This window comes from Colletes gigas, unplaced genomic scaffold (genome assembly GCF_013123115.1).
Source record: "Colletes gigas isolate AHSC1104 unplaced genomic scaffold, ASM1312311v1 Colletes_gigas_Sc00009, whole genome shotgun sequence".
Lineage (NCBI taxonomy): Eukaryota > Metazoa > Arthropoda > Insecta > Hymenoptera > Colletidae > Colletes > Colletes gigas.
This window is the reverse complement of record NW_025106638.1, coordinates 5,628,244-5,652,108: the sequence shown is the minus strand read 5'-3', so window position 1 is coordinate 5,652,108 and position 23,865 is coordinate 5,628,244. Positions and strand designations below refer to the sequence as shown.

Sequence of the window (23,865 nt, the reverse complement as noted above, 5' to 3'; positions counted from 1 at the left end):
AAAGATTTTTATAAACTTGACGTCATAAATAAGCAAAAATTGATTTTCTTTAAAATAAAATTCATTAAAATAAAATATGTGAATTGGATAAAGTAATTCTTAGAGACACACAACAAAGATTTTTAGAAACTTCACGCCATAAATAAATAAAAATTGATTTTCCTTAAAATAAAATATGTGAATTGGATAAAGTAATTTTTGGAGACACACAACAAAGATGTTTAGAAACTTAACCTCATTAATAAACAAAAATTGATTTTCTTTAAAATAAAATTCACTAATTTTAAGAGACACACAACAAAGGTTTTTATAAACTTAAACCTCATAAAAAATCAAGGATTGACATTCTTAAAAATAAAATTAGTAAATTGGATAAAATAATTCATAGATGCACGTTGGTTTTCTGTATTTTTGACTTAAAATTGTTGTCAGCGTCTACGTAGATACCTTGTAACACAAAGATTTAGCTGTAGTTTTTTGTGTTAGCGCTGAATTCGTTTCGTGTAGCATTTGAATGATCCAAATCACCTTGTTCCCATCGCTAGTCGCTATGGTAGTACGTTTGGTCCACGTACGTGGGTGTGCAACACACGTAGAGAGGCCACGTAGCAGTGATTCACCTAGGTACAATAAAAATATGTCTCGCTCTCTAGCTCCGGCCAGAATCAACCCCTGTCGACTCGAGAGGGTCGAAGTGGCGGCTTAAACCACCCCCGTACACGCCCGACGCCCAAAGGGTAGGTTGGACTTGGGTCCGACCAACCCGTGGCCGCCATTATTGACCATCGGTTTTGATTAGCACGATACTATTCCAGCTCCCTCCTTTCGTAACCATCGGCATCCTCTGAATGTCGCCGAGCTCGCCTTTCTCGTTGCCTCTCACCCACGGCCATTTGTTTCTTTCACTTTCCACGGGAAGATGTTTGGAGACTTTACGCGATACGACAGAGCATCCCCGAAAGAACCGAAACGGGATTCTAGATACTTATTCGAGACTCTTTTCGAGGCTTACTTCATCGATGGGGATTTCTCCCCTCGGAACGACCGACGAGACAAGTCCAAGGGATGCTTTTGTACAATTTTTAGATCGCCATTACACAGCGGAGGGCCTTAAAACACGTTAACTTGACTGTTGATTTTCCGTCGATGTTCGATCGATGAATAATTTCGAGTAAAAAATGAAAATTTATTTCAATCGAACGTCGACGAGATCGAAATATTTTACCGTTTGATTTTACGAATGGCAAGGGAACTTCAATATGGACGGGGAAGTCGAATAAATTTTAGCGGTAAACAGTGATTAAGTGAATCGAATTATTTTTTTGTTTTGTTTTATCCATCAAATATAAATGTACGCTTTTTAGACGGTGATTTTGATAATCGTACTTGAATTTTTTACAAAAATATATGTGGTTGACATTCAATTTAGAAATAGTGCTCGTTAATATTTCGAGGAATTAAATATTTCCCGCGGTGGATTCAAACGGCGTGTATCAAAGTGAAACGAAATTAATAATTTATTTTTGAATTCTCGTGATATCAAACGGGTTTCCATTGGGCTCAGTTTCCTGGCAGGGCAAAATATTCTTTGGTCTATATCTCGAAATAATGTTCAATTTACTTAGAGTGCTATAATTTAGAGTTTTTAAAAAATTATCTATTTTTGTAGTTTTATACAGAAAGGTATATTTGGAAAGCTTGAACAATCTCTCCAAAGAATTTTATATTGTACCAGAGTAACCCTGCCCGCGTTGCTGGACAATACAATAACATACGTTTACGTCTTTGTATTAAAAATTAAATTTTCTAGAAAGAATAAACATTTTCCTGAAAAAGAAGTGCAAAATAAGATAAATTTTTTAAAGTGAGAACATCAAAAAGGAAAAAATTTATTGCAGAGCTTCGTGGTAAACGACATTTTTAGTATTGCCATTTTCACAAAAAATGAATAAAGACGATGGCTTCCCACAGAAATTAAATAAGTCAAATGACGCGAGCAAGCAGAGCCTTATACCGACAAAATGTAATTCGCATAAGAAAAAAAATACATTTTATATAGGGAAAACACACCATCATAAAAGTGCGCGTATAACGCATATTCGTAGAAATTTTTGGATGTTTTTTTTTTATAAACCATCAGTGAAAGTAGACCTTTCCAACGCATGTACTCGTTTGAAAATCGGTTGAGTGGTTCTCGAGTTATAAAATCACGAACATAGGACAACTTATTTTTATATATATAGATTCTAATACAGGAATATTTTATTCGAAAATTATCAGTCATTATTACACTGCGAATTTTTGTGCAGGTTGTTACTTTTATTAATAGAATTAATGATGTAGAAGCTTTATAGAGGGCTGTTTCAACCCCTAAATATAATATTATAATTCGTATCTTACTTTAATTATATTTTTGCGTATTAAGTACTATTGTATACTTTTTTGGAAAATTTAAATTTCTTATAAATGCATAAATATTCACAGTCATATTATTTCGAATTGTAGTAATGTCAGAGATGATACGAAACATATTCTTCATTTGGAAATTTCATAAATTTTACATTTCATAAATTTTGTATTTTACACAATTTCAAACTACATCTTTTATATATTTCAATGTAAATGGTGGTATCTATTTTTGTAGTCTTATACAGAAAGGGTATATTTGAAAGCTTGAACAGTCTCTCCACAGATTTTTATATTGTATTCTAATACAGGAATATTTTATTCGAAAATTATCAGTCATTATTACACTGCGAATTTTTGTGCAGGTTGTTACTTTTATTAATAGAATTAATGATGTAGAAGCTTTATAGAGGGCTGTTTCAACCCCTAAATATAATATTATAATTCGTATCTTACTTTAATTATATTTTTGCGTATTAAGTACTATTGTATACTTTTTTGGAAAATTTAAATTTCTTATAAATGCATAAATATTCACAGTCATATTATTTCGAACTGTAGTAATGTCAGAGATGATAAGAAACATATTCTTCATTTGGAAATTTCATAAATTTTACATTTCATAAATTTTGTATTTCACACAATTTCAAACTACATCTAAATTTATATATTTTCAACTATAAGAATGTAATAAGTGGTGCTAGTAGAAGGTACTAATGTCCTTCTAAAAAAATTCTAAAGAATTTCGAACTTTGTGCCTAATTAAAATGAAACAACAAAATGAAAATTAAAAACTAATTATTCTTATTATAAAATAACTTTTTTTTATACCATAAGGCCATTTCATAAGAATTTCATTGTGATTCATTTTAAGATATCACTATAGTTAATTTTTACTATCCAATTAAAAACGAACTATTCCGATGACTAAATAACTTTTTTTTATACCATAAGCCTATTTCAACAACAAGTGGTTCGAAAATTCGTAATGGGGGATATTATATTTCATAAATTTTGTATTTCAAACTATATCTAAATTTACATATTTCAATGTAAACGGTGCTAGTAGAAAGTATTAGTGTCCTTCCAAAAAAATTTCAAAGAACGTCGAACATTGTGCTTATTTAAACCGAAACAACCCAAACGGTTCGAACAGCCATAATGGAGGATATCACATTTCATAAATGTGGTATTTTTCGCAATTTCACACTATATCTAAATTTACATACTTGAATGTAAATGGTGCTAGTAGAAAGTACTAGTGTCTTTCCAAAAAAATTTCAAAGAACGTCGAACATTGTGTTTATTTAAACCGAAACAACCCAAATGGTTCGAACAGCCATAATGGAGGATATCACATTTCATAAATGTTGTATTTTTCGCAATTTCACACAATATCTAAATTTATGCATTTCAAAGTAAAAATGGTGCAAATATAAAATACTAGTATTTTTCCCCCATTTAAAATATCGCAAAACAATCGAAATGGTTCGTAATGGAGGACACAGTGGGAAGCAACAGCGCCTGGTTCGGGTCAATTTCGCTCGCGAAATCTAACCTTTAAATATTGGATGATCGCGCGGGAAGGCGACGCAACATTTTACAGAGTTTTTTCACGTTGGTGTTTCCATTCGATTCGGTGTCACGTACCGCAAATCATTCCAAAATCTTCTAACGCGACGATCCGGGTGTCCCCCGCGCTGTTTCTCGCACGAGGGACGACAGGTTGCGGCGCAAGCGTGCCAACATCGATACCCCACCAGAACATTCCCCCCTCCCCACCCCGCGCCGTTACGAATGCCTGGTGCTAGACGGCTCGGTGGTGGCCGTCGATGGTAGGGTGAAAGCCTCTCCTCCGGCAGGGCGATGCACACGGTTTCACAGAACGTTCAGAGCCACCTCCACCTTTCTATGCGTCCCTCCAACGTCCCTCCTGGTCCCTCCGGGTCTCTGATCCTCAACGCTGAAGCCGGGAACCCCGCGAACCCGGCTCCATAGTGCCGCGGTACCCGCTAATCAAATCGTACATTCCCCGAGATCTCGCGACAAGTGTCCCCTACTCCGTCGATCACCGGTTAAACTTATCGTCGGCTCTCGAAAGACACTCGCCGACCTTCGTTCGGTCGGGAACGACTCACCGCGATTCGACGGCCGGACGATCGAATTTGAGATGTTTCGAGTGACTCTCGCGCGCGACACGCAGCGGGAAACGTGGATTCGAACAGTGCCGGTGGACGGTTGAGTCGACAGTGCGATCCTTGGAACGATACATGTATAATCTGTGCACGAGCGAAAGAAGAGGATTGATTCACCGTACGCGGGGAATTTGATAGATTACCGAGAAAAGCTCGATAATCGTCGCTGGATGGGCGCGATCGTCCACCGATGACGGGCCGATCCGGACGGGTTTGCTCCACCCGATGCGAGGGAAAAAACAAAAGGAGAGCGTGGCGGGACGAAAATCGCGATTCGACGGCCGTGGAATTCGGCGTTTCTTACCGGTCGGCGCGGTCCGGCGCATTCGGGCCGAGAAGAAGTCCGGCAACGGTCAGAGGATCGTACGAAAGTATCGCTGCTCCCGTGATTCATTGAGTTTTTCTCTCTATTGGCATTCGGGATTTACATCGGACCCGGGGCTGCATTTCCATCGACGCGCGTGCAAAAACACCACCACGGCCGCCCGTTGCCGATCGAACGTGGAAGAGGAACGTTAGAGGATAGAACAAAGCCACCAAACTCCGTATCTTGGTGATCTTCGTTCGTCGAATGTGTCCGTCGCGTCCTCCTCGTTCTGGTTCCAAGGTGCCTGTGACAAAGGCTTCGCGTTCGTGGTGTGCCGATTTTTCTCGATCCGATCGAAGGGTAAAAAGGAGCACACCACGGAGGGACATCGAAGAAGATCGAAACTGTACAGCGCGATAAGGTAAAATCGACGATCGGAGCGTCGCGTAACCAAGGTTATGGTCATAACCAAGACAAGGGGGCCTCGATAAGGCGTCGAGATCTCCGATCGTAGAGTCGTCGAGTCTTTGGAAATTTGTGGACGATCGCGAAGACACCCTCGCGGAAGGGTGGATGAATCGAAGGGGGCGTTCGGTGATACGTTGGGGGTTGGCTGATGATCGAGGACGGCGCGTAAACGCGCGAACCACGCGCGCAGGAGGCCGCGTCTTTCGTTTCGAGCGGGTAAATCGCGGTGGCTTTTCTTCTCGCGGGACCGCGGTCGGGACTATTTACAAACAAGCCATTCAGCCGCGGCCGGTGGCAGCGGCGCTCGTAAACATTCGCAAGCGTTCGTTCGCCACGCTCAGTGATCCGCGGAACAGAGACGTTGTCGGGCGCCACGGCACCACCGATACGCGAACGTTCAACCAAAAGAGACAAAGTGATCGTTAGGTGACGAAAGCGTAAGCCTCTCGTGACCAGATTACGGTCGGGGAACTTTGGACGATCGATCGATAAAGAGACACGAACTCTTTTTTTTTTTGTTTCGACGATATTGGGGGGAAAAAACCGACGAACGTTCGCTCGAATTCAGGATCTTCTTGACGCGTCCTTGTGGTTTGGAAAGTGCGGAGTGAGCTCTGGTTCTCGGTGGAGAATCTCGTTTTAACGAAAGGACGAGAGACCCTGGAAGAATAATATCTCCAACCTCACCATCGTTCAAACGTTGTAAGGCTTCGGAGCGCGAGGATCGGGAGAGTGATTTGGAAAGTGCGGGGTGAACTCGACCTACCGATTCTATCGTCGGTGAAGGAATCATAGACACGACGAAATTAGCGTTAACGAAAGGACGAGAGACCCTGGAAGAATAACATCTCCAACCTCACCATCGTTCAAACGTTGGAAGGCTTCGGAGCGCGAGGATCGGGAGAGTGATTCGAAAAGTGCGGGGTGAATTGGACCTACCGATTCTATCGTCTATCGAGACCCTAGAAGAACACCTCCAACCTTACCATCGTCGAGACGTTGGAAGCAAGGGGATAAAGGTGCTAGACATCAATTTGACGGAGGATAGTTGCAGTCTATCGAGCGGTCGGGGATAGTCCAGACATCGTTGGTTGTTCTCGCGATTGGTGCTTACTGGTCTTAGACTGGAGCTGTACTTGCCGTACGCACCACTGCCGGGGGGTGGCGGAATCCTCCCGGCGGTGAGCAGCGGGCCAGGTTCAGGCGGGTGTCGTCCCGTGCTGTTGGGTGGCGTCGATCTGTCGATGTCAGCGGCGGTGCAGCCGGTCGCGACGCTTCCGACGCTGGCCAGCAGTGTTCCGCCGCCGCCGCCCACGCACAATCCCCTTCATCATCCGGCCGCGGGGCTGCCACTGCCGCCGTTGGGGTCCGCGCCCGTGATGATGACTCGACCACCGGGCAACACCATGCCGCCATTAGGGCCGTCGCTGCCTGCCGCGCACCAGGACGCCGATCTGGCGGAGGCCGCCCCGAACCAGGACGTCTTGCTGGCCCTGCTCGCCAGGAACAAGAACCTAGAAGGTAAGAGCGAGGATGCTTCGTCGCCGTTTTTTGCGCGACCCGACGGGACGCGATTTTGCCACGCTGAGCAACAGCCGCTCGAAATTAAGCGGGCAAATGACACAGAGTGAGTCACGAAAGTATTCGAACGCTACGAAATAAAAAGTATGGAGCTTAAAAGATACCGAGTCGTATTATGAATTACGAAATACTTTCATTTCTGGAAGAGTATATAGGAATCACGATTACATATATTAAATTTCAAGTGCCTTTGATGATATCAACACTCGGGTATGAAACATTCCTTGGTGAGAACGACTAAATTCAAAATAGAGATTTTAAATAAATGTAGTGTTTTAATGTTTTGTTGGGCCACCATGAGCACTTGACACAGCTTGTAAACGCTGTTGCATGCTGTCGACTAAATTTTCAGTAATATCTTCTTTTATATTACTCGAAATTTCCAAAATTGTCTGCCAATTTCTGTCTATAAGTGTTCTATGGTATTAATGTCCCGACTTTGAGGGGGTGTTTCTGAAATTTGGGGAACGTTGTATATGATCCATTGTTTTACAATATATATGGTATGTTTTGGATCATTGTCTTGTTGAAACAGAAAATTTTCTTGCTTCTGTTATGTAATAAACTAAAATAGATAATAAATGAGTATGTCAACAAGTTTTTCTTTCAAATCAATTTGTTTAGTAGTTATGAGCATTTGTGCTACCACAACCATGCTGTGGCAATACTTATGTCCACCATTGTACCTACATAGGTAGTGGTTATGGTAATACAAGTGCTTATAACTACTAAACAAATTGATTTAGAGGAAAAACTTGACATATTCGTTTATTGTCTATTATAGTTTATTAAATAACAGAAGCAATAATGTATATATATGGATAATATAAATACTATGATCAGATATCAATATCAATAATATATAATATTAATATAATATTGTAAGATATGTATTTTCCCTTTAATATCTTAATTGAATGGTTTGTACAGAAAGCTGACTCGAATGTAACTAACTAAATTATTATTAACAAACGATTAACTAATAAAATGAACAACTTCTAAATGCATACTTCACGCGAAACACACACACATAGTCGGCAATGCCTTTAATCGAAACTCTCACATAGTATAACTGCACTCATTCATTACAAACCTAAAGGTTGCTTACAATATATAGTATCAATACTACAGTAATCAATGTTATATAATATCAATAATATAAATACATTGATTCACAAAACAATAATAAAAATGTATTTATTGAACATTTTATGGGTGGACCAAAGTATTGGCACGGCATGATTGTGGTAGCACAAATGCTTATAACTACTAAACAAAGTGATTTGAAGGAAATCTTGACATATTCGTTTATTATCTATTATAGTTTATTAAATAACACAAGCAATAATGTACACATATAGATAATATAAATACTATGATCAAATATCAATATCAATAACGTATAATATTAATATAATATATAGTATCAATACTACAGTAATCAATGTTATATAATAACAATAGCAATAATATAAATACATTGATTCACAAAACAGTAACAAAAATGTATTTATTGAACATTTTATGAGTGGACCAAAGTATTGGCACAGCATGGTTATAGTAGCACAAATGCTTATAACTACTAAACAAATTGATTTGAAGGAAAAACTTGACATATTCGTTTATTATCTATTATAGTTTATTACATAACAGAAGCAATAATATACATATATTATTATAATATACAATACTAATATAATATGTTATTAAAATGGCATAAAGTTCGGATTTGAATCTAATCGAAAACTTATGGATATTGGGTAAGGTCTCCCTAACTACAAAATTCTTGCTTGTTTTACTGTGCTTCTCGCGATGAATTATTCCTTTTAGATTCCACCAAAACCACGAAAGAATCTTTTTTTAAATTCTGACTGAGATCGTTGATCTTCATCTGCCCACTGTTTTATTTTTCAAATATCTTCGTGATTAATTTGCCCTCTCTAGTAATAAGTTCACTCAAACGTGGTTCATTTCTGTTGGCAAAATAGCCTTGTTTTGCTTCGTCAAACTGTATGGAGCCCTTGTTCCCAGTTTTTCTAAGCCTCAACAAACTGTAGATCGTGATGTCTTCATCTTATCTAGTAATTCTCTGTCTATTCGACGCGTGTACTGACGATTAAGATCTTCGAATCGTTGTCACCGATCGTCGATCGTCCTGACTTAGTTTCATCTTGAACGTCGATATCTCCAGACCTAAACGTGGCATACCAATTCCACACTATACGTTCTCTTTTCATACTCTCAACAATAACGTCACATATTTGATTTGCAATAACAGTATAACACTATATAACGAAAGATTGTATTAGTAAAATAATTTCTTCTTCTGTTATTCCCTACCTCAGTATACCTAAGAAGATTAATCGTAAAGAATGAACACTTTATGCAAACATACTCATTGCAAACTCTATTTTCTTTAGCTTCTTTCTTTTAGACCCGTTTACTAAGAGTAAATTATAAAAATTTAATTTATTCCCTATCTCAGTATATCCAATTGATCGTAAAGAATGAAAACTTTCTGCAAACATACTCATTACTAGACTGCGGATGTTTATGCATTTATGGGAAATTTTAATCCTCATAAAACTACAGAATGCATTTAATATGGAAAAATATAAGATATACTTAAAGTAAGATACGAATTATTATATTTAGGGGTTGAAACAGCCCTCTGCGAAGCTTCCGTTTCATTAATTCTATTAATAAAAATGTGAATTTGCATAAAGATCCGCAGTCTACTCATTGCAAACTCTATTTTCTTTAGTTTCTTTCAACCCCTTTACTAAGAGTAAATTATAAAAATTTAATAAATCCAAATAAATACGAAAGTCAGACACGAAGCTTTTTCTTTCGATCTGAAGTCGATGGTTCAACAGTACAAGTGTTTTCCTAATCTCAATGTCGTTTTAATTGCGATTCTAACAAATAATCTCTCGTTTTTTGCATCCCCTTGTATGGCTAGTAACAGATTTCATAAATATTTTATCTCGTCGATAGTAACAAACTCCGACGGTGAACCGCGCGTAGATAAAATTTCAAACGTATTGGTCAGTGTTTTTCGTTAATAATTCAAAAACGAAGCCCCATCCGACATTTTTGCAAAGGAAATTTGTTGTTCAGAATCGTCTCTGCTACCCTCCATTTCCGGTTCTTACACTATTTACGGGACACCCTGTATGAGTTAGTCGCATAAGAGCTAATACGATTTACTATTGCGATAAGTGCATGCCTTTTACGAACTATTGTGCATAAAACTGTGATTTTATCGGACATTACCGCACATTGGTAAATTACTTTTCTTCGAGATGACCACTCTCCGCAATTCCTTGATGAAATCGACCACCTAACGACGAGATGGTTTGTTTTCGATGTAAAAAGCACAAATTTCGAAAGCCAGAATTAAAAGTTTCTTCGAAAAATTTGAAACGTCACGAGCTGTTTCTGCTGTAAAAAGCACGAATTTCGACAGCCTGAACGATTTATTCCAACTTTCATCAGAAGCTGTGTTTCAACCCAGACTCCCCCTAATTCATAACACGTGCAAAACTGTATAGAAGAATTATTATCAATCCGTAGTTGTTAATAATTTACTGAAAACGATAGTAGGGTGTTTACGCGATAAAAATATCGGAATTTATGAATTAATACCACAGATTTCAGCATACGAAATAAATCCAGTCCGGTAAATCGAAAGCGCGTGATTTATCCACCGCGAAAATTAGACTAGGATTACAGAAAATAATACTCTTAATACTTCGATGCAAATAAAAAAAATTTGAAAAATATATCGACAATTTTCTATGGGAAATAAAATAAAAATAATGATCGACGCGTTTAACGTTTAACGTTCGGCTTTTGCTCGGAATTAAAATGGATTTCGAAGTCATTACGATCGCGAGGCCAATTAACGGACCGGGAATTCATGATGAAAACTGGATTTAATGGCGGATCGAGAATTTCACACAAATGAGACGATCGTTGCAATTACCTTCGTAGATCCGTAGAAGCATCTCGAGATAACGACGAGATCTAGTTTTCAATGGTTTTGTCGCTATCGCGAGTTCTTGTGATATACATATCAGGTCAGGTTGAGAATTTTTGTGCCACGCTACGCGCACAGTGGCGAGTTCTCTCGATAAGAACTCTCGATCCGAATGGCTCGATAAGATTAACGTACATCTCGAGAACCCACGATCGTTACATTTCGAACACTGTTTAATCGCTTTTTACGTGGGCTTTTGTCAAACACACAAGGACACTCAAACTTTCAATATTTCAGAATATTAAAATTGTCTAAACCTCAACGTTACGTAATTAAGATTCAAAATTAACAAATAACATTCCACATTTGAGTCCATTTTCTCGTGTTTTGTATCTTTTTCGTAAAGAGTGATATTTTTGCTTTTTTATCGGCGTAAATCGACGGATTGTTTTGGCGTTTGTAAATATGGATCGCGTTGGATTGAAATTTCTCATGCTATCGAATAGTTAAATTCGATAATCGTGGATTGGAAATATAATTATTTTTCACGTCGATCCTTCCTGATCTATAATCTTTCATTCAGTGGAATATATTACGAAGCAATCTTTTGAAATGCAACGTATCTAGCAATCGTTATCTATCGATAAATGTCGCTAAAAAACGTCTGACATGTGCATCTTACGAGGAGTGAAATTCAAGTGTATTATTGTTCGTTTTTTAATCGGGTTCGCGCAGCGATAATTGTTGAAACGCTGAAGCTTATCGATGTACCGGTTTTATAATCGGATCGTTAATAGTTTCGACAGTTATTTAACGGTGAGATTTTAAAAACGTTACAAGTTTTAAAGAAAATCAGTAAATAGTTTAAAATTATTAATATTCGTGATATTGCATAAAATATTTTTTCAAAACACTGTTCGAACATTTATAATATTTTCCTGAGAGTTTGCAATTGGAAATTGAAAAAGAAAACAGACTCAGCCAGAGATTGAAAAGGCTCGAGGAATGCAAAAGACAATTATTATTCCAGGAAATTAGTATTCTATGCCCCCTTTCGCTTTTTACATATAAAGACTCGCGACAGAAGATAAACGACCCTGATCGTTAATGCGTCGAAATTGCAGTTGCCTTTCACGTGTAACAAATTACTTCACATGTATAATTCACTGACCTTGTTCATTACTTGTCGGACATTATCTCGTCTTTCTTTTCTCGAACGAAATACTAAATTTGGTATCGCTGTAAAAGCCATTCGTAATACGATATTTAACATTCGAGTATCGGTGGCACTGATTTCAAAATGCACGATTTTATTGTCGCGTTTGAATCGTTAAATTTATTATATTAACGGTACGTGACACGATCGACAAATTAGTTTTATAGTTTGACGAAATTTACGAATTTTTCGACTAAAGTCTTTCAAACGAATTTAGTATTTTTTTTAACCTTTATCGTTCGAAATTTTGATCGATTTTCTTTGGAAAAAATGCACATATTATGTTTACAGTTTCACAAAATATACGAATTTTTGGACTAAAGTCTCTCGAAAGAATTTAGTACTTTTTTTTAGACGTTGTTGTTCGCAATTTTGATCGATCTTCTTTGAAAAAATTGAAAGCTGAGTCATCTACTCGCTAAAAATGCATATATTGTTTTTATAGTTTCTCGAAATTTACGAATTTTTGGACTAAAGTCTTTCAAAAGAATTTAGTACTATTTTGAGACTTTGTTGTTTGAAACTTTGATCGATCTTCATTGGAAAAAATGCATATATTATTTTTATAGTTTCACGAAATTTACGAATTTTTGGACTAAAATCTTTCAAAAGAATGTAGTACTTTTTTAAAACTTTGTCGTTTGAAACTTTGATCGATCTTCTTTGGAAAAAATGCATATATTATTTTTATAGTTTCACGAAATTTACGAATCTTTCGACTGAAGTCTTTCAAAAGAATTTAGTACTTTTTTGAGACTTTGTTGTTTGAAACTTTGATCGATCTTCTTTGGAAAAAATGCATATATTATTTTTATAGTTTCACGAAATTTACGAATTTTTGGACTAAAATCTTTCAAAAGAATGTAGTACTTTTTTAAAACTTTGTCGTTTGAAACTTTGATCGATCTTCTTTGGAAAAAATGCATATATTATTTTTATAGTTTCACGAAATTTACGAATCTTTCGACTGAAGTCTTTCAAAAGAATTTAATACTTTTTTGAGACGTTGTTGTTCACAATTTTGTTCGATCTTCTTTGGAAAAAATTGAAAGCTGGGTCATCTATTCGCTAAAAATGCATATATTATTTTTATAGTTTCACAAAATTTATGAATTTTTGTACCAAAGTCTTTCAAAAGAATTTAGTACTTTTTTGAGACTTTGTTGTTTGAAATTTTGATCGATCTTCTTTGGAAAGAATGCATATATTATTTTTATAGTTTCACAAAATTTATCAATTTTTGTACCAAAGTCTTTCAAAAGAATTTAGTACTTTTTTGAGACTTTGTTGTTTGAAATTTTGATCGATCTTCTTTGGAAAGAATGCATATATTATTTTTATAGTTTCACAAAATTTATCAACTTTTGTACCAAAGTCTTTCAAAAGAATTTAGTATTTTTTTAATCTTTTATCGTTCGAAACTTTGATCGATTTTCTATGGAAAAAATTGAAAGCTGGGTCATTTACTCGCTAAAAATGCATATTCGATCTTAATATTCTACAATGCTTTCCATTTCCTATTACGCTACTCGTTTCCCGGAGCAAGCTTTGACGTAAATTATTTATCAGCTCGATTTCAGCGAGTAGAGCAAGGTCGAAGATTTCCTTGATTCTGAAATCAGGGATTCCTGGCCATCGCCATTGCGTCTACGTCTTACAATTTTCGACGTACGAATATTTTTTCTCTTTTTTACTTACAATACGAGGTAAACAAGACGCAAATTTTATAAATTTATATTAACAAAATTACTATTTATTATTCATTTTATTTAAAAATTTTTAATTTTGTCTCTTCTTAAGTGTACGATATTTTAGATTTAATTGGTTCTTTTTGTTAGAAGCATTTTTAGAAGTACACATTTAAATAAGCAAAATTAAGAGATTTGGAATAAGTAATAGCTATGATTTATTGAGATAATTACACAAAATAAAGGCTTTCTTTCGTATTGGGTATATTGAAAATTTTTGGCCATATTTTAAGGAAAACTAATACATTTTTATACTGTTTGTTAATATTATTCCCATCTTAATAACAAAATAACATATTTTTTGAATCGAAACCAAATGAAAAAGCAAATAAAGGGTACTCTTAGAACTAGATGTATGCATTTCGTGCAATTTTATTTATAGAAACTCGTTTTCATCTACTGATTATGAGGATGAAAGACTATAAATCAGAACATATACTCGAAGTGAAGTACTCTCATCAAATCATGAAAGACTCGTGACATCCGTAGATAATAATATCTACATACTCCGAACCAAGTTTAATTTGGACTTACATTCGTTGAACCTAGTACCGTTTTCTTGATATTTAGATCAAAATTTTCCAATTGCTTTTTACCTACCATTCCAAGATTAACACTAGAACTGCCAAAATGATCCATTCGTAATTTCTAATAAAACTTGTAATTTAATTTCTGAAAATTATTATTATTCTCAATTTCTTTCGTACAAATAAATACACCATAATTAAACACAGTTGTTCAATGATTCAATAGTGTTCTTAAAAAAAAAAAATCCAATGCTATTTCCGGGCTCTTAACATCAAAGTTAACATCAAAGCTGTATAATACATGCCAAATTCTAGAATGGTTCCATCTCATTTCAAGATGGCGGAGCAACAATCAGTCGTAAAGAAGAAATCGAGCATCCATGATCATTTAACCCCTTAACGTTCATGCCCGAGTCTGCCTGCTTTGAATAATGATATTTGTTTAATCTAACGGTTTAAGGGATAACAATATTTATTTTCCTTCAAATTATACGTTAGATACAACAAAAACCGTATTTTGATATAGCTTAGAAACAAATCCAATAAAGAGAATCATTACTTCGAAAAATATGAGCGTTAAGGAGTTGACATGCGATCCCTTTGAACAAATATAAACTAAAACTCTGAATTAAACTATCAAAAGATCACATCCAAAATCGAGGTTTTAATCTGATAAAAAACGCTCATTTCCACACTATAATCGTCGGTAATTCTAGCGTGAATTAACATTTCCGCTTTTGTCTCCGTTTATTTCCGCCAATTTCGCCAGAGACAAAGGTGTCGAAAATTCCATCAACCGCCCGCAAATCGTCGCATCTCAAGAGTCGATCGAAACGGCCCGGGCAGCTTAAACGTTCCCCGATAATAAAGGATAGTCGACGGAATAGTTATCCGCGTAAAGGTTTTGTTAAAAGGGCGCGGTGAGGGCGGCGGATATTTTAATAAGGTAAGTGCTGCAAGGCCGGTTGCTATTCCATTGGGGCGGTTTAATCATGTAATGTGTTCGGAGGCTCGGCCACCCCACAATCAATACGGTATTGCTTCGGGCACGATACCGAGTGTGTTTAAATCTAAACCTAAATCTAAACTTAGGCCCCAAACACCGGCTACGTAAACCGTGCACGCTCGTTGGCCTCTTACGCGGCCACGCCGATTAAACGATGCACGTCGGTTCAACACGCGGACGCTGGGCCCTTTTCCAACCGGTCGAACGTGTCACGTGTTCACATTATACACCGGGGTTGGACCTTATTTTTCATCATCAAAATTTTTATATACGGCCCTCTGGATATGTTCGACTCGATGAAAAAATATAGGGTTGATGCATAATTATCCGGCGTTTTCTCAACAAATTTTATTTAACAAAATTAATAACAATATTTGACAAAAACTTGTTTAAACGATTATTCAGGAGCGTAGTCACCGTCTACTTCATTTACTGCTTCCCATTTGCTTGGCAGACGGTCGATTCCACGAGCGACGAAGACACGATTCTTAGAGACGATCTACGCTTTGACATCGGCCACCAAGTCATCCAAATCGTCGTAAATCTTATTCATTTGCCAGTTTTTCAAAGAGCGGTTGACGTGATAGTCCGTAGGTGCTTCGGTCGGTGGTATCACCTGATTTGAAACGGGCAAACCACTCCCTACACTGACTTTCGCTTATTGTTCCTTCGCCAAAAAGTTCGTTGAGATCGCGAAACGACTGTGCTGCTTTCCATCCTTTCTCGAAGTGGTAGAGCATAATATGGCGAATATGAATATGGTTTTCGACACGCATTTTTCTAAAACAATACAGAAGATTATTTTCATACAAAAATAATAAACAAAACGCTACTTTTCACTGATGAAAAACGAGCCGATATAAACGCCGGATAATTATGCATCAACCTTATAGTTCTCTCGAAAGGGGAAGTCAATAGGACTGTGGCGAGGCTTTACTGCGGTTAGGAACTAGTGGACTCATCAGTAAGGTTTTGTATTGTAGGATTTAAAAAAAAGAGAATTGCATTTGGAACAAATGTACAAAAGATATAATTATATGAACGAATTTGAAATCCACCAAGCACACAATCTTTTTACACGAATTAAAATCACATTAATTGACAACACAAATTCAAATCCCGTCCGTCTTTTCCAATCACTCGTTACTCTCTGCCCGTTGCCTCGCTGTCCCTAGTAACCCCTTCTTTTTTTAACAAAACACTTTCAACCCTTTTGCACATAAGTTAACATTGAACCAAACTACAGCGTGACACAAATATTCAACACAAATCTCCTACAGTATTATCAAAATTTGGCGATAGTTTCGATAGTAAAATAATCTCAAGAACTGTGGCGCTGTTTTACTGTGGTTAGGAATTCGTGAGAATCTCGTAGGAGGACAGAAAAGGAAAGTAGGGGGCGTGTTTAGTCTATGAGTCTGCTAGTGGACTCTAAGGCTTTCTAGCAGACCCAGGACGAGCGATTGAGTGAACGGAAAGCCACCTTAGGAGAGGGATTAGTAAAAGAGCTATTGTTCCTTCTGAGTTTTCTGAAAATTCTCAAGCTTCCTAGTTGTTCAATTCACCTGTCCAGGTCACCAATTGTGGCGCTGATTTGCTGCGAGTATGAACTCGTGAGAATCGTAGGAGTAGTGTACTCATCAATAAGGCTTCCTAGCAGACCCTGCCTTAGTCGACTGGGATATTGGGAAGTTGGTCGAGGAATAATATGTATAGCAACTGAGGAGTTGGTCGAGCGCTTGTGAGAGCGCCAACCCCTCTGGTGGCGAGCATTGGAGGCAACGCCACATTACCTCTCTGCCAGCGCTAACGACACCAGATTATCGTAACCTAACCCAGACCTATTTACAGGACTTATCGAATACTATTGTACATATTCCTATTTACATACAATGTTCCATTCCTCTTGGACTTGTCGTCGTCGTGTCTTCGTATAGCACCTCTATCTCGATTGACGATCTCTAGAGATTCTCTGATCCTGGCTAGAGCTTCTATTGCGCCTTTCTGCAGCATAGTGCTTTCTGCTGCTACGTGGTCGTTCTCTGATCGTCTGGCGCTATTACCACGTTGACTGCCAGTCAAAAATCCTAAAATTGTTCACGAGACCAAAACTCTGACATCAGGCAATTGCAAACTACACAACTTAAAAGTTGTCGTAATAGTTATTTTTCTAACCTCATTCAAATTTACGAAGCCTATTAAAATTGATCTTCTTTAACATTTCAACTTGAGAATTCATTGTTTTGATTCCACTGTTAAAAGTTCTGTCACTCAAATATGGATGACGTGGCAGTCAAAGTGTTAAGCCACGGCGAGTCTTTATCGAGCCTCTCGTTACTGAAACCATCGAGCATATATGCTGTTGTCCTACCTGTGGCCCCACTATGCGTGCTCCGAATATTGCAAATCTATTGTTCTCCTGAAGACGACCGCCTCGACAGCCAGATTTTAGTCAGGACGAGCGATTGAGTGAACGGGGAAAGCCACCTTAGGAGAGGGATTAGGAAAGAGCTATTGCTAGCACGATTAGATTACAACGTTGCGTGGCGCCTCCTCCTTCTGCGTTTTCTGAAAATTCTCAAGCTTCCTAGTTGTTCAATTCACTTGTCCAGGTCGCCAATTGTGGCGCTGATTTGTTGCAACTATGAACTCGTGAGAATCGTATGAGTAGTGGACTCATCACTAAGGCTTTCTAGCAGGCCCTGCCTTAGTCGACTGAGATATTGGGAAGTTGGTCGAGGAATAATATATATAGCAACCGAGGGGTCGATCGAGCGCTTGTGAGAGCGCGAACCCCTCTAGTGGCGAGGATTGGAGGCAACGTCACATTACCCTCCTGCCAGCGCTAACGATACCAGATTAGTCTACTATTTACAGGACTTATCGAACACTATTTGTACATTGTTCCTATTTACAATGTTCCGTTCCTCTTGGACTTGTCGTCATCAACACTCTGGCGATTTTCTGATCCTGGCTAGAACTTCTCTGATCGTCTGGCGCTATTACCACGTTAACTGCCAGTCTAAAATCCTAAAATTGTTCACGAGACCAAAACTCTGACTTCAGGCAATTGTAAACTACACAACTTAAAAAGGGTATGAACTCGTGAGAATCGTAGGAGTAGTGGACTCATCACTAAGGCTTTCTAACAGGCCCTGCCTTAGACGACTAGGGTATTCGAGGAGGATTTCCATCCTCTGTGTTTTATTCACCCTGACACATCGACTGTGTTAGATATTTTGGAAGAACAACTCTACTCAGTCCCGGTTCTGGGGTAAGTGCCAAGAGGTCAAGCTTAGTCCTCTTACCAGAAGGCACTCTTGCTTTCTCCACTCCGTGGCCAGATCCTCAAGGAACAGAGTTCCTATTTTTTAACCCTTTGCACTCCGAATTATATTTCAATCTTGTTACCAGCAGCTCCCAACGCCTTTAAGGGGCCATTCTACCTTGTAGGCATGAAAAATACGTGTTTCTTTGTGATTTTTTTTTGCGGGTTATTAAAGAGCGATTAATTCCGGATTTTGTAGATACATTTATTATATATTTAGCTATATTTACGAATTTTTGCAACGCATAATATCTATTGATTACGCTGTTTTTGTTGATCATCAAACAACAGTTTTTACGAACGGCACCCGACTGCGTACGTGATATCTTGCGAACAAGTTATTCGAAATCCTAAAACCAACGATATTCTTAATATAGATGAGTGTGGTTATAGCATGAACTAGGATCTTTTCAAAAAAACAAAAAATGGCAAAATGGCAGCTATTTTACGAAAAAATACTGAATATTTTCATATATTTGGTTGTTTTTTTGTTAATAAAAGAAAAAGTATTGCATATATCGCAATTATCCTAGTTCATGCTATAGGGAGACCAGTTCTGAAGATACTGTATAAATTTGATGTTGATATCTTGAATAGTTTTTTAGTTATCACGCACGCAGTGCCGAAAAATGTAGTTTCGAGAAAAACAGCTTTAAAGTTTCATGTCCAGTTGTTATACCTGCGCGCGGTACATTTCAACAGGCTATAACTTCGTTAGTTTTCCGAATTTCAATTTAATATTTGGTAGACATATTTTCGACACTACATACTAAAGTAAAATGCAAAAAAAAAATATCGATTTTTTTAATCCCACAAGGTAGAATGGCCCCTTAAGTGTTTTATTTGAAATTTACCTGTTAGAATATCTGTTTTATTTACACTGTTGTTGCATTTTGTAACCTTCAAGATATCTCTTTGGTGCGGACTTGAAAAAATGTCGAGTGGAACTTGACGAAGGAGCTCATTGTCGAATCACACTCGACATAGGAGTGCAAAGTGTTAAAGCAAGACAACGTCGGTTGCCTTTTTCCAACATACCTGCGTTTCCTTTCAACAAGCAATCCTATGACGCCCGATAGCTGTGTGGCTTCGAGTCACCAGCCATCGACGGGCATCTGGATTGTGTCCTTGCAACCATCCCTTTTGGGCTAAGTTCCTATCATGAATCGTTTGAAAACGAAATATCGTCGAACTAATTGCCCTCGACGTCCCTTAAAAATAAGCCGTCGCTAACAACTGTCACCCACACTCGGGCGACATGAATTTTCACTACGAAGCTACAAAAATTAATTCTCAAGATTTGGTCGAAGAAACTAAATCTAGATGGCACTCTTGAATTTTAACGAGGCCCCAAAGTTAAGTTCTATGACAAATTATGGGCACGCTAGTTACCAATTATTGGAATTGGGTGAAAAAGCAGTACACTTTGTAAGTAAAAATGAAACTTTATTCTGTGGTTTGGAAGAACGTCTTTACTCTGTTAACACTGAACAAGAAGCGAAGCGACGCTCAGATCCCCTAAAAGAAAATCTGGCGTCCACTTAAAAAGGAGAGAAACCATTGCCTGCATCATGTTTATTTCCCTGGCCCTCGACGACAAAACAGACCCAGGCCCCTAGAACCGATGGTGCCAATACGGTCTTCGTATGCAGACAATGGACAGTGTTTCTCACTGTTAGATTCAGTTTTCTAATGATTATTTATTAATAATCCAACACCAATTGTTCAAACGCAGGTTTCGTTCTCGTGGATTCGAGGGGTTTGGTCCGCCAGTCAACGCGTTAAAGAAACCGTTTTCTCTCGCCGATGCCGGGGATTTTCCGGGCGATAAATTTTTGCAAGAGGCAGGAATTTTTGTTTTTCCCCGATAAACGGAGGCTCGAGGTCCTCGCGGGGAACCGCTCAGACCAATCGCCGGCCACGAGTCAGCGATCAAACGGCCTGGGAGGGGGGGGATAAAAAGCGCGAGGAGGAAACGCGCGAGCGAAGATTTTGGCCAGAGTCAAAGCGAGGACCGCGTTCCGACGAGGAGCGGAAAAGCTCCAATGAGAATGTCAAGCATCCCTCGGGTAAACGGTAACCATAGGAAACGATGGCTCGTGACGAATTGGAGTCCGATGGGGCTGGGGGTGGAAAGAAAATGGCGGCTGGTTAGAGGGCGCGTTGTGTTCGCGTGCAAGGGGCGGATAGAGCCGGCGGGAAAATCACGACGGAGGTTTCCGGTGTCTTTGTTGCGGACGACGACGGGGTAACTTTGGTCCGAAAAGGCCGAATTTTAAGATCCCTGTCGCGATTATGTACTGTTTCGCGAGATTGTACCGGTGGATGTCTTGGAAGAAATTAAAATATTTATTTAAAATATGGATTGAGAGTTCTGATGAGAGCAGCTTGGAAATTTTAGAATACATCTAGTAGTGGAGAAAATTTTAATGGGAGATTCTACGGGCCAAAATAAGCCGAAAATCGAGAATATCTATTTCTTGATTGAGAAAAAGTTAATTCGTTAAAAAGTGATTGCAAAATTATATTAAAAAATTTCAAATCATTCTGAAAAAATTATTTTTGGTCGCGGGGTTTAATTACAATCATTTTTGGTGAATAGACATACCCCCGAAATCCTACCCACTTTTAAGAAAAAAATTCAATACAGACGGAACTTCAAACGTTAATAACTTTTTAACGAAGCCTCCATCAACATATTGGTATTCTTGATTTTCATCTCATTTTGGCCTCTAGAATCCGAAATCCTGCGAAATCCTAGGCACTTTCGAGAAAAAAATTTGAATGGGTGGATAAATTTTTCGACAAAATTAAATAATTTTTTATCATTCTGGAAAAATTATATTAGGTTGCGGGGTTCAATTACAATCATGTTTGGTGAATAGACATACCCTTGAAATCCTACCCACTTTCTAGAAAAAAATTCGAGAAGGTGTGAAATTTTCCGACAGAATTAAAAAATTTCAAATCGTCCTAAAAAAATTATTTTTAGATACAGTGGTCAATTATAATTATTTTTGGTTAATAGACATACCCCCGATATCCTACGCATTTTTGAGAAAAAAATTCGAATAGGTGGATAAATTTTTTGACAAAATTAAAAAATTTTGAATCGTTTTGGAAAAATTATGTACGACTCCGGGGGTCAATTACAATCATTTTTGGTGAGTAGACATACTCTCGAACTCTTAACCATTTTCGAGGAAAAAATTACTTATCGAAAATATCTCAGGCCAGAGAGTCACTCCAAAATTTCATGCGTATCTTTAAAGTGTCGTAACTTCTGAACGAATTGGAGCATTTTAATGTTTCAAAATGCAAACAACGCGTATTTTTGTGAGGAATATGTGGAAATTGTAAAAATGTTCGAAAAGTTATTCCTTGACACCGCAAAATGAGAAAAATTCCATAAAAATGGTCCAATTTTCAAACAACCATAACTCCTACAATAGTGAATATATTTTAATGAAACTTTTTCCTGTAATAGAACTCATATATACCTACAAAAATGTATTAGACAACTTTTCTATAGGGCGTCAAACAAACTTACTAAAAATCAAAAACGAAGTTTTAGGAAAAGTCGACAAGGGTGCTTTTTTTTGGTGAAATTGAAAAGTTTCAAATCGTCTTAAAAAAATTATTTTCGGTTGCAAGAGTCAGTTACAATCATTTTTGGTGAATAGACATATCCCCAAATTCCTACACACTTTCGAGAAAAAAAATCGAATAGATGGATAATTTTTCGACAAAATTAAAAAATTTCAAATCGTTCTAGAAAAATTATATTAGGTTGCGGGGGTCAATTAGAATAATTTTTGGTGAATAGACATATCCTCGAAATCCTAACCATTTTCGAGAAAAAAATTCGAATAGGTGTATAATTTTTCGACAAAATTGAAAAATTTCAAATCGTTTTGAAAAAATTATATTCGTTTCCGAGGGTCAATTGCAATCATTTTTGGTGAATAGACATACCCTCAAAATCCAAACCATTTTCGAGAAAAAAATTCCCAGATTGCCGTTCTACAGGTGGAACATTAAACGTATTAATTTTTTAATTAAACCTCAATCAACAAATTGGTATTCTTGATTTTCATCTTGTTTTGTAAAATTTTGTTATAAATATAGGCAATGTTACAAATTAACCACTTGACATACGATTTAATTCTAAAGAATTTTTCAAACGTATACTATTTAATTTTGTTTAAAGATCGTATGAGGAATGGTCACAAAAAATAATAAATCTGTTTTACGAATACCTCGTGCATATAAAAATGTGTTAATATTAAGATTCGATAACAAGTCAGACTCATGAATGTATGTCAAAGATGCTAAAAATAAAATTTTTTATCGTATAAACAAAGCATTAATTGAAACACAGAAACGGATACACAAATAAAAAGTAGCATTAAAAGGTAGAATTGTAATTGTGAAAAATTGAATTTTCCTATCCAATTTATCAGAATATTTTTGTAAAAAACTTGCTTTTTAGTACATTTCGTAATTCGTTCGAAGTTTGTTGGCTCGAAACCAAATATGTATAGGTACACATTAAATTCTGTAAAGAAACAGTTTACCTTTGTTCGCTCTTACTCTTGCTACCCATTTAAATATATGAACATTGTTACGTCGAAGCATAAACTGTTTTTTCTCCCGTTGTACATGTTCCAGGTAATACGAAAAGTACTAGAACCGAAGTAATAAACATTCCGGGAACACCTTTATGGCTTTCCGGTCGAAGCTCTTCTTTGAACCCGCGGAATTACGACGTCCAAGCGTCTTATGCTCGTCGAAAGAATAATTTGTTTCAAATCTCATTACGCTCTTCAAATAGACTTTTCGCTACTTTGGACTTCAACGATGAATCGCAAACACTGCCAGGAGCAATATCCTTCAACATACAATGCTCACTAGGATGAACGTTACTTACTCTTGGTGAAAAGTATTTTTCAGAATTTATTTAATAAATGTCATAATCAAATAACACTTTTATTAAATAAAAACAACTTCTTCAACCGGGAATTTTAAAATAGAGTTACGGACCATATTAAGGTTCACCCTATTGTTCACGCGTTAAATTCAAGCGAGGAACGCTTCGAAA

At 37.3% G+C, this 23,865-nt stretch overlaps 1 protein-coding gene across 1 annotated transcript in view; it reads left to right on the top strand.

The window, feature by feature from the left end:
- Positions 1-6,620: 6,620 nt before the first annotated feature.
- LOC122397276 (LIM/homeobox protein Lhx4) overlaps positions 6,621-23,865 on the top strand; it is a 101,241-nt gene continuing 83,996 nt past the window's right edge. Inside the window, exon 1 of the mRNA XM_043396367.1 lies at positions 6,621-6,897. Within this exon, the coding sequence (XP_043252302.1) occupies positions 6,621-6,897 (277 nt within the window). The remainder of the gene's footprint in view (positions 6,898-23,865) is intronic.